The 13,260-nt window shown below is 29.7% G+C and overlaps 1 protein-coding gene across 1 annotated transcript in view; it reads left to right on the top strand.

Moving 5' to 3' along the window:
* The window catches only part of sas (stranded at second), a 50,989-nt gene that overhangs the window by 15,532 nt on the left and 22,197 nt on the right, over positions 1 to 13,260 (top strand). The window contains exons 4-8 of the mRNA XM_087413221.1: positions 60 to 227; positions 3,132 to 3,318; positions 3,416 to 3,630; positions 8,285 to 8,649; positions 11,683 to 11,950. Of these exons, the coding sequence (XP_087269347.1) occupies positions 60 to 227; positions 3,132 to 3,318; positions 3,416 to 3,630; positions 8,285 to 8,649; positions 11,683 to 11,950 (1,203 nt within the window). The remainder of the gene's footprint in view (positions 1 to 59; positions 228 to 3,131; positions 3,319 to 3,415; positions 3,631 to 8,284; positions 8,650 to 11,682; positions 11,951 to 13,260) is intronic.

Raw genomic sequence — 13,260 nt, 5'->3', positions numbered from 1 at the left:
GTACACAGTCATAAAGGATCTGTTTTAACGTCGAATCCGAACGACGATTTTGTTTATAGAAGTGCTCATGACAACGGTACTCTCCTCGGTTGTTTGCCATTGCCTGCCAAGAGGAGCTACAAGCGTACGAAAATTTTTCGGTTCTGCCTGGGATCGAACCCGGGATCTCTGGCATAGCAGTCTCGTACGCTGCATATTATGCCACGCTCGCGCTCGCCAATCTACTTAACCGTATTCATTTAAATTAAAAAGGTCCGATTTAAGCCACTCTCCCTTATAAATAATTTAATAATATACATACATTATTATTAACTTTAGCAGATTTAATAATTATTAATAATAAAAAGTCGCAATAGTAGTTCTCAACAAAATAAATTCATTAATTGTCCTTTCCTTATTTAAATTATATCACATTTTCGCGGAAAAAACACTGATTGATATATTAATATGGCCGACTACTTATTCCATCATCCTCATTAGTTAATTATCTTCTTGCGTAAGAGCATATCTCTTTTTTTTATTACACCATGACGGCATCTGCTTTCTAATTGTTCTTTTCTCTGATCTTCACGCCAAAATAAAGAACATGTTCAATCTACTATTGATTTGTTTTCTGTTCCTGCATTAGACTACACTAAAACTCTCTTTTTCGCTTTCGACATATCAAACATATATCTATCTTAAGTTCCAAATGTGTGCACTAGTTCAGCCTAGTTATACAGGGTGGGCCATCTATTGGTACGTTTTTGAATTTCGTCGTATGGCAACACCGAACGAGCTACAGACCCGAAATTTTGACAGTTTATTAGTCATACCGTCCGCGGCACGAAACAACATGTTTTCTCTTGAAGAGCGTTTTGAAATTTTAAAAACTTATTTTCAAAGTCAGTGCTGTGTCGCCGAAACTGTACGAATTTTGAAAAGAAATATGGGTCGTGATAGAGCACCCACCGAAGGAGCTATACGCAAATTGGTGAGGAAAGTTCGTGAGAAAGGGATGTTAGTGGATGACATTATATTACGACTGTTTTGAGTGAAATTGGCGCCGAGGTAGTCCAAAATGTCATTAATAATTGGGGTGACCGAATGGCATACTGTAAGGCCAGTAGAGGGAGCCACATGAACGAAATCGTTTTTCATTCTTGACGCGGATACTTTTAGCTTCACAACAAAAAAAAAATTAATAAAAAATATCAATGTATGCTCATTTGATCGCATTTTTAAAAACGTACCAATAGATGGCCCACCCTGTAGAAAATAGATCTTATATCTATGACTGCATTCAGCAGAGAAAGCAGTTTTGAAACTATTGTAAATTGTTCAATTGATTTATACATTTAATTTATACATTTACAGGAATAATTATACATAAGGAACTAAAAGCAAGAACCAATCACAAAATGAAAAATTTTGCAACAATTGCAAAGTTGCTTTCTCTGCTGAACGCGACCTATGATTCTTATTATGCTTATGAGCGTTATTGCGTTCTACAAAAATTTTTTGTAAAAATATTTTAATAGAAGAAGATTCTCGGACTTGCGAATAAATCTAATTAATACAATAGATGAAGATTCATATGTAAAAATAGGGCATTATTTCCTATGAAAGAAAGTAAAAAAGGCCAGATACTTCGAGATGAATAAAAATTATAATATTTTATTAGGGAAAACTCGGATAGCCTCGGACGGTGGGCATTCCTGGTGATTCAAATTTTTTAGTGAATTTCTGAACCAAAAAAACAGCGTCATGACGAAATTCATCGTGGACACTGTTTCGACATGATGCTTTGTTTTTGTTTATGGCTTAAAAAATCGCTAAAAAATTCGAATGCCAGGAGGTGCGTTCGGCATTGCAAATCGGAGGCGTCCGTTTGCTCTTTTACCTCGAAAATCATTTGGCAACTCTTTCTGCTACATGTCATCTCATCTCGGTATTAACATTTCTACAGCCAATCGAGCTGCTTGATCCATTCCGGATTTAAAGATCGAGTGAAAATTTGCAGAGCAAATGTAGATTTTCGTGCCTAAATTAAATTCATAACTTGTATATTTATCATAACCCTGGTGAAAAAATGTTGCTGAAATTACATTAAGTGTTCCACGTTTTGGAACACTTTTCAACAAAATTTCAGCATTTTTAAAAAATTTTAGTTTAATTTCAGCAATTTTTAGCTGAAAAATTCATTTTCGACAAAATTTCAGACAAATTTCAGAGAAATTTCGGTTGATTTCAGTGATTTTTCAGTATGTTAGCTGAAAAATTCACTTTCAGTGAAGTTTCAGTAAATTTTCAACAATTTCGCTGAAATGTTCCAAAACATGGAATAATTTCAACGAAATTTTTTCACCAGTAATATATCCAATTGATTCATTAACACATACATTCCTCTTTTTTAATACTTCTATTTTACAAATAGTGTATTTGAACTGTTATAATGTCTGAGTCTACAAAATAAACTACTGAAACAAATGCTATCAAATAGAAATTGATGAAGTACATTATGTAGAATATTTAACGAGCAAAGTAAATTTTTAATTCTTTTCCTCTTTATGAATTTGAGATTACGCATTTGGAAACAGAATTTGTTAGTTAATTTTTAGATCAAAGCTTATGTTGCATAGAGAATGAAATAAAATCAAACTGTATTAATATATTAAACACTCTAATGAATATAAATCAAGTGATATACCTTATAAATTGCTGGAGTTTATTTTGCAATGTAGTACTTTCTTTTAAGAAAATACACCTTGCATATGAGTTTACTACATTCATGTGTAACGATCTATTTTTAGTATATAACAGTATTATCAGTTTCTAGTAAAGCGAAAGAAATTTTTAATTAATAGGGTATTTTTTATTTATTCATAAAAATAAATAATTTCATCTTATAATCACATCTTCATAGTTAAATTACGTCTATAGCAGTTAAAATTTATTTTTTCGTCACTTTCAAAAATTATTTCGAAGTCAATAAAAGCATTTAAAAAGTGCTTCAGACGAAAGTTTCATATTGTTTTGCACAACACCCGAATCTGCCACAATAAATATGTTCCATTAAAAAAATTGACATATATATATATATATATATATATATATATATACACACACATATACATATATATTTGACGTAGCTGAATCAAATGAAACGTGCGTATTCAACAACAAGACAGTGACGATAGGACAACGTGTCGAAGATGGCTGCTCCAGAGTGTGCACCTGTGAAGCTGGCGGTTTAAAGTGTAAACCTAGGCCCAAGTGTCCTCCGAACGAGACTGTAACCAATGAGCATGATCGCTGTGTCATATTAACCGATCCTGGGTATGATATTTAACGAATGAAATTAAGTATCACGCAATTTAATTGCAAAATTAAATAATTTACAAACAAAGTAATAGCTAATTATCTTGATCTCTAGAGATAAATGTTGCACAGTTACACTTTGCGATGTTACTTTGGGCGAACACGAAGTTAAATCAGAGAATTCTACCGAATTGAATGTACATTTGATGGACGTGAAGGTATTAAACTCAACGGCTATCAAATTAAAATTATCGACGAAGAATCCTCAAGATGTTACTATAGAGATTTCACAGAACAATCATGTATGGAGACAACAAAATCTTGATAAAGGTGGATAAATCTTTGTTGATGAATATAAAGATATTATTATTAACTATATCTATACTGGGTGAGTAAAAATATCCGGTGAAATATCTCGAAAACTAAGCATTTCCGAAAGAAATGCTTAGTTTTCGAGATATTTGCTACAAGAATTGTAGGGTTTTAAATGATCTATTGATCTGATCAGTCTAACTTTGGGTGGCATGGCCAAAGTCAGATCAAAGTTACATCGATTTTTTAAAATAGAACATCTTATTTTTTATTCCAGAATCTAATAGCTGGTGTCAATAGCTTTTCAAAACATTACAATAAAGTTATTTTTCATAAAGTATACTTTTCGAGTTATAAGGTTTGAAAGTTATAGTACTGCCTGCATTAACATTACACAAGGTGTCCGACCGACAACTAAAATCTCTTGAATGTTGTTCAAGATGTTGTCCTGGATATCCTTTATCAAGATCAAACCCATTGGAGATTGACTTTTTATTTTCATTTTTATGTAAAAATGAATTTTTAGTACAAAAATAAAAATAAGAGCAATAATCTCCAATGCTCTTGACAAATCCAGGACATGATCCTGAACAACATTCAAGAGGTTTTAACCGTCGGTCGCCTTGTGTAATGTCAATACCGACGTGGAGGTAGCTGTAACTTTCGAGCCTTATGACTTATACTAGAAAAGTATTCAATAAAAAATAACTTTATTATAGTATTTTGAAAAGCTTTCGACATTGGCTATTAGATTCTGGAATAAAAAATAGGGTGTTCTATTTAAAAAAAATCGACGTGACCTTAACCTGATCTTGGTAACACTAACCAAAATCAGATTGACTAGATCAATGAATAGATTACCTTACAAATTTTGAAGAAAACATTTCTTTCGAAAATAGTAGCTTAGTTTTTGAAATATTTCACCGGGATTTTTTACTTACTCTGTATAGTATCGCCATGTATAAGCGAGAAAAGTAACAAATGCGAGTGACTTCCCTTCCAAAAATTCTTATAAATATTTATAAGTAATCTAAGTTTTTGTAAAAATTATAAAAGATCTCGTAAGTACAGATTTTATGTGAAAATACATAAAATCTTTTAAAAAAATTCGCATAAAAGATTACAAGTCGCACAAGATAATAGTTAATAATAAAAATTCATCGAAATCAAATAAATATGCAATACAAACAAATCGGTTTAAGATTTTCATAAAAAATGTGTATATATCTTATGAGAAAGTTCATGTAGGTTAAATCTATATAAATCTTTATAAGGAATTTAATTAAATAGTTCTTGTTCAAATCGTATAAGATCTCATAATATCTTATATGAGATTACATAAAATCTTTAAGTTCTCAAAATATCTTTTAAGATCTTAAGAGATTTCAGAAATTTAAATAAAGTTTGTAAATAATTTATAAGAAAATTCATATACTGGGGATTTTTTTATATCTTAGCGGACTGATAATATCTAATATCATATAATACTGTCATAATAATTTTATTAAACTTAAGTTATTAGAACTCTTAAATTTTTAATTGAATAAACAGGGAAATAAAAGTAAATTGCGCGGATAAGATGCGCTATAATAAACTATATATATTCTGTAATTCAAATATATGAACAATAATTTTCCATTTTCAGACGTTTCTTCCAATTATTTTCAACGAATTAATAACAGACGTAAATGTAACGCTAGATCCACTAGATTTTTGAATACAATTCATCCTGATAATTCCTCAACGATTGTATTTTAATGAATGAGTTCTCTCAATTTCTGTTGGAGGAGTGCTACTGTTAACATAGTCCAAATGATTCAGTAAACTGAAATGCAATCCAAGAGGAAAATTGTAGAATTTTAATAAATAATGTCAAATGTTAAAAATGTTGTCATTATAAGTGACTCGTCAGATCGGATATTAAACGTATAAATACATGTAAGAACTTATGAGATCATATTATATAATATAAAAACATAAAATATCTGTGTCAATTTTATGTATAAGCTTGATCCTACATGATAACTAATTCCTATGAGTTCTTATGAGATATAAAATCATATTATATAATATTCTATATTTTCTTTAAACATATAATATGCTATTGTAAAACATATAAGAACTTATGAGATCATATAATAACATATAAGAATTTTAATGTGCTAATTTCGTATGAGATTAATCTTATATGAAAATTTCATACAAAAATTTTCGATAGTTTGGACTACGAATCTATTTGAGAACTTCATGCTTTACAACTGCTTTCATTATTCTGTCATTCTATTTCAGACTCTTTTTTTGTTCTTAAATTAATGTCAGATTTCATAGATTAATTCAGTTTCAATATGGCACAGCTTACAAATATTCTTATCCTTTTCACGCCAATATCTATTACGTAGTTCTTCATCATTTCCACATCTAAATCTCATGATAATTTTTTGAAAATCTTTATGTCGTTGTTTTCTTAGATATTCTGATATCCCTATCGTATATAATTCTCTATATCTTATTTCATATCCGGAATTTTGAATCTTATTATACTACTGTTTCTGAATTTCTACATATATGTATATTTTTCCCTTTACATATTTATTATCTCATCTATTTCTTCTCTTAAATTTTTAACTCATCTCTGATATTCCATTCCTTATGGAAAATACATTTCCCTTTCTAATACATTTAAAATACATTAAAATATATTTTCCATCCATTTTTATTGTCTTTCTTCTTTCCCACTTTCTTAAAACATTTAATACACATATTGTTCAACAATAAGAAATAGAAGTAACGATCAAAGCTAGATCTGTAATGCTTAAATAATTATTTTATTTGCCATTACTTCTATTTCTTATTGTTGAATTTTCAAATATACGATCCAGTAATAGTGTTTTTCATTGGCAGAACTAATGCGCACTCAGTGCACATTAACTGTTGCCTACACTATTCAAATCTAAATGTAAAAGTAAGATATCTCAATTAATAAAATGCCCAATATATATTTTATCAAATAGCACAATAAAAGGAATTGAATATTTCACGGTTTAATTCGTTTCCATATTTTTATGAAACGCACATCTTTATATTGATTTGCATACAACGGTTTTAAAGTGCACTGAGTGCACACTAGTTCTGCAATGAAAAATGCTATAAGATTCTTATTGTTTATATTAGGAATGCACCGAATCGTAAAATTATCAGATATCGGATATCCGAAAATAATATAACATAGGATATCCAATATCTGGTCGGATATCCGGAAAGTAATTTTTTCGAGTCGGATATTTGATATTTTCCGAGTATCCCACCGGATTCAGGAACAATTTCTAAAAAGAGCTAAATAAAAAAAGGAAAAGGAAAAAAATACTGTAAAGGAAAAATAGTGATTTTAATATTACCGTCCGAGTTTGATTATCAATAGAAATAACTGTATAGAAAAAAATTGTAATTTTGCCGCAATATATATAATATAAGATATTATAGCATTATGAGTATATATATATGTATATATATATATATATATATATATAAATAATATATATATGCATATTTATTTACAGAACATTTATATAATAAAAAATCAACAATTTAATGAATATTATTCAAATATTTATGTAAATAATCGCAAATTTATATCAATTGTCGATAATGTCAGCGTTTTTCAATTATCTTCGGGCCGTCGAAGTCCTTTTTGTATAGACGAAAATTTGAGTTGACGATCTTTAATAATCTTAAGTATTTTGTCGATGGCATGATGTATCATTTTATCCTTTTTTAATATTCAATGAACAAGGATGATGCATCAAGCGCTTCGTATAATTCAGAATACACTCTATATCCTATTCCTGTTTTACGTCGATAATGAATGATAAAAATAGAATAACATGATAGCGCTGATATTATTGATATTGTTCCCCTAATACAGTCTTAGTTGAATTTGCACAATTTATCTTTTTTTTTATCTCTCCAACGTGAAAGGAAAAAGAGGAAAAACGAACTGTGTATGAAGTTCAATTGAAAAGAATAGCAGTCTGCATCAATGACGCAAACTTTCAATATAAAATTTCAATTGGATATATTCCCGGATACTACTAATATTCAACTATCGGATAGTAAAAAAGTATCAGATAATACCGAATACTTTTCAGATATATCGGGTGCATCCCTAATTAAAATCCTCTCTCTCCCCGTTAAAAGATTCTCTTGATTATTCTCAATCACTAAGATTTTGATTTCCTTCATCACTTCAATTATTCCTTGCTTATTATATATTATTGCTTTCCATTTTTTTCTATAATTACCCTTCTTATTTGTACTCCTTCCATCTTTATTTTTTTACCTTGCTCTTATTCTCTTCCTTGATGTTTTTCTTTATTTCTGTGATTTCTATGATTGTTCTTCTTTTATTGTTTTCTCTCTTGGCGTATTGATATTCTCAATTAAAGTTTTTTGGCATGTGCGCCTTTAATTCCAACGTTTTTCTTTTATTCAAATTTTAACCAATCCAATTATGTCAAATTCCTTGATATAATACCAGAATTGTGTATCTTCGTTGTCCAATCCTACAACATTCCAAAAACCAATTTTAATTTTTCCTATTTTTCGAATTTGGTTTCTTTTCTCCTTATCTTTTCTTATGTGAAAAATAAAGTTATACATTTATATATATTTACAGATGGTATTGTTTCGAATTTGGAACCCGCGCATACATATTCTGTTCGCGTGGCAGAAGGAAGCTATACAAGTACACCTGGGCCAGCCATACAAGTATTCCTGCCAGCCGAAATAGTGAAGACAAACATGTCGGAGAAAGTAACAGACAAGAACACTTGCAATTACAGAGGAAAATCATATAAAGTTGGCGCAGAATGGTATGATGAGTGTATCTCTTTCTGTACTTGCACAGAGGGTGGCAAATCTGAATGCGCTACGATAGAATGTCCTACAGATTTTGGACTGGATCTGTTGGATCCCAACTGTTTAGACTGGGAGACAGTTCCAGCGAATTTTGTCCCAAAAGCACCACAATGCTGTCCCCAGGTATAGCTCTTTAACATTCTTTCTTAAATTATAACTTGATAAATGATATATAATTTATTCTTTCATAATAAGATAATTGATATAATTTATTCTTTCATAACAAGAAATATATAAATCGTTCCTTGCACAAATTGCACATGATTCGTTCCCGTTCGAACATCATGCACATTCTGAATCAATTAGGGGTAACACTAAATATTTTATCACTCTTGACCCCGCCTCTGATTATCATCAGATATCGATGGCCGAAAAAAATAAAAATAACACAGCTTTCTCAACGCCATATGATTACTATAATTAAATATGGTTACTTTAATCAATCATTCCATTCATACTTTAATCATGTCATTCAGATTAAAAAATATACCTGCGACATTTCAATATAACGCCTGAATTCAGGTGGGTATTAGCAGGTCTGCAAGGAATCAAATGCCTCATATACATCGATGATCTTACGATCCTAACTTGCAGAAACATAATAACCGATTTATCGGCGTGCTAAAACGGAACAGAAACCTGAAACTGCAGCCTGAAGTGCGAATTTTTCAGAAAGGATCCTACTTAGGATACATCATTATTGAGAATCAAATCCTTCCAAATTAGAAGCTGTGAGGAATTTTCCAGTCTCAAAAAGAGTTAAAGATATAGAGTAGAGTTGACTAAGTCATAACCTACATATAACCTACGGTTAATTCATACCTCCATTGTATTTTCTCTTGAAGACATAGATGTGACATTAGTAACATTAAACTCTTTTCGAGTATAGCATTAAATTAACAAAATATTTGTAAGTTATGTTGTTAGCAAATTTATAAAAATAGAGAAAGTTGGGTAAACCATATTGTAGTCTTTATATTGTATTTACATTTAAGATAAAATAACATACTAAAATTGAGTACTTGTCACTAATCTTTATATTATTATAAATATAGGCATTATAATATATTATAATACCTATATTTAAGGTGAAATAATATGTTGAGATTGAGTAATTGAATAATACTTTTGTAATTACACTACTCTCTAAATCTCGTGGAGTAAAATCTCACTCGAAGAGATTGAAAGTTGAGCCAGTCTTGAAAAAAGAGTGAAAATATCACATTGTTCAAGATTTGCAAATTTTCATTCTTTTTAGAATGAGATTTACTCTTTTCGAATAAAATCTCAATCCCTTTTTTGAAGTGGGATTCCATCTGATATTACACATGGAAGGAGTGAATCTCATTCCAAAACTGTGTATTAGAAGTACGACTTAGGAACCCAATGATACAATTTAACGATCCGTTCTCCAAAATCATGCTAAAAACTACTTTTGAAAAAATCTTATTTTAAACAATAATTCAATGTTTATTTCCGTAAAAATATTGTTTTGTTTTATTGCCAATGAACCAAAGTTTGACGTAAGAGTATAAAAACATTCTGATCTCCTCAGTACTTTTGTTATAATTCAAGCCATTGGAGCTATTGCAAAGTAAATCAAGATCGTCCGATCGCTTACGCCAGCCACGTATTCATGCTGAGCAAAATTATAATACAACGGAAGAAGAATTAGCAATTGTATGGACTGTTAATCACTTCCGTCCTTATTTATATGATACTAAGTTCAAAATAATAATTGATCACAAATCGTTTATATGATTACTTAATGTGACGTGTTCCGGATTATAATTAATTCGATGGGAATTAAAATTAGAAGAATATGATTATGAGATCGTACACAACCAAGAAAAACCAACATCAACACGGATGCAGTAAGCAAAAATGTGCTTGCGACTGTTAACAAATTAGATAAAGAACTACAGTCGCTGAGAAAATTTATGAAGAAGAAGAAAAACTATACATTTTCTTCGAATATTACTCATAAGAGATTATCAAGGGATGGAACGTATCTTAAAAAGAATTAAATTAAACCACACTTGCAAAATATTGCAAAAATGTGAATGCTGTAAAAAAAAAGCTAGAAAAATAAGGCACTCTAATTGTCACAAATATACCGGACAAACCATTCGAGAAATATGCGTTAAATATTGTAGGACCACTCTAACAGTGACTGGGAACAAATACATATATATATATATATATATATATATTTATTGTTCCAAGACACAACTTAACTAAGTTGAGTAAACCTATGTCGATTCCGAATCAAGACTGGTGAAAAAATTTTGCTGAAATTATTCCACGTTTTGGAATATTTTTTGACAAAATTTCAGCATTTAAAAAAAATTCCAATTTATTTTCAATGAATTTTAGTTGAAAAATTCATTTTTAGCAAAATTTCAGCAAAAATTTCAGAGAAATTTCAGAGAAATTTCATAGAAACTTCAGTTCAATTTCAGCGATTTTTTAATATATTAGCTGAAAAATTCACTTTCAGTGAAATTTCAGCAATTTCGCTGAAATGTTCCAAAACGTGGAATAACTTCAGCGAAATTTTTTCAGGGGAGGTCGCGACAATAGTTAAGAAATTCACGACTAAAATAATATTAAAATATGGAATATCAGAAGAAGAAGTACCAACCACAGGGCATTAATTTTATAACTGAAGTATTTAAGAATAAGATCGGTAAAAAATAAAGAACAAATTAATATATTACTTGATTATTTAATTAATTATTTTTAGAAAGGATTAAAGCATTTGTCAATTTTTCTCAAGAATAAAGTATATGATTTCACACACATTTAATCTGTATTGACTCGCATTAGCTGATTTACGTCTATCCTTGAATTTATTCGTTGGAGCCTATACCAAGATTGATAGTTATTTACATTTATTTGTTTATGTATGAAATAATGTTGATGAAAAAACAAAAATATTTAAAAAATCAAAATGTTCGTGAAATTTTCATTAAATTTTGTTTTTAAGCTGAAAGATTGTGTTCAAATAATAATATTTTTAATTGGATATTATATATATATATAACATCAATTTTGTATAATTATGTTCTTAACGAAGATTCTAAAAGAAAGTTTAATTTTTCTTAACACTCTCTATCTTTATATTCTAATATTAATCATATTATCAAATTCTAGGAAGTACACTGTAGAAACAATGGCTCTTGTACTTATGAAGGAGTCACATATGACAATTGGACTGTGTTACCTTCAAACGTCACCGGCTGCGAAAGACGTTGTTATTGCGAGATGGGCAACGTATCCTGTCAAGCTGCTTGCAAATTTGTACCAGCCCTACCACCTGCATATTTACCATGTCCTTCCCATCAAGCAACGTTGACGCATGTACCTACTAATCCATGTTGCACGCAGTGGACCTGCAGCCATCCTTCGGCACAACTGTCAGGTAAACAACAACATATAGATGGAACCGAAATATTTATTCCTCAACCTCTTAATCAACTAATTAATATTCAATCCTTTAAAATATACGCAGTATTTGGAATGATAAATATTGTGCGATGTTTTTAAAGGGGAACATCAGGATTAAAAAATACAGTTAAATTTTAGTGTTTGTGTTAATAAATTATTTGGAACATTTAGTCTAATACGAATTTAAAATTTACATGTTATACTATATGTTTAAACAAACAAATTAAAAAATATTAATATAGCACGAAAATATAAAACATTCAGTAAAGTCAATCCGTCTTTCACGGCTGACATAAAATCTCCATTTGTAGGCATCTGAAATAATTTTGTTGTCATTTTAATCTCATAAATGATGTCGTTATCGTTTGATTATAATTTTCTTAAAAATAATAATTTGTAATAAAATAATGGCCATCTAAAGTTGAAGGTTATGATTTTAGTGAATAACTTTTAACTTTATGTGGCCACCATTTTATTAATAATTATAATATATTTTGAAAAAAACCACGATCAAACGATCACGATATTATTTTAGATTAAAATGACAAGATTATTTGTTTCAGATGCCTACAAATGAAGATTTTATATCAATCACAAAGTATGAAATTGGCTTCTTTAACGATAAATTAATATTTTTAATTCATATTTTTTTAATACACAGTAAAATGTAAACTTTAAATTCGTATTGGATTAAATGTGTGCGTGCATGCGTGCGTGCGTACATTGTGTATGGTGTATGGTATATGTTTCATATAATTTATTAACAACACAATTGCACGCTAACTCTATTTTTCAATCCGTCATCTTGGTCCTTTCTTTAATTTACCATGAATCTAAAAATAAAAAATAGTAATTTCTTGGTATTTTCCAACAAAATACTGATAACACAAAATAACACAGTGAATAATTACATCCTTATTGATTACTAATGTTAAATAGAGATAAAATGATCATTATGTTACAGATCTGTTTTCTTAAAATTCCTAAAAATTGTTGCACTTAAAAGAGATAAATATATAGTATATTTAAGCATTGAAGAAAGTGAAGATGCTGAGTGCAAAAAGTATAAGCAGTGCTAACAGACTTACTATGGTTGTGCTCTGTTAGCTGTGTTGAAAATTATCTAGGATAATATTTCAGATTAGGGACCTCCCCCTTCCCATTGACCTTGACCTTGACATGTGTCAAAGTCATGACCCAGAATGACCAACAAGTTTCGCTCGTTATTCGTTAAAAAGTTATTAACAAAAGAAGTTTGAGAAATGATATCTCTTTTCTACTATA

Source organism: Acromyrmex echinatior, chromosome 14, assembly GCF_024713525.1.
Source record: "Acromyrmex echinatior isolate Ae372 chromosome 14, ASM2471352v2, whole genome shotgun sequence".
NCBI lineage: Eukaryota > Metazoa > Arthropoda > Insecta > Hymenoptera > Formicidae > Acromyrmex > Acromyrmex echinatior.
Note: the sequence above shows the minus strand (reverse complement) of the source record. Positions and strands in the feature narration are given on the sequence as shown.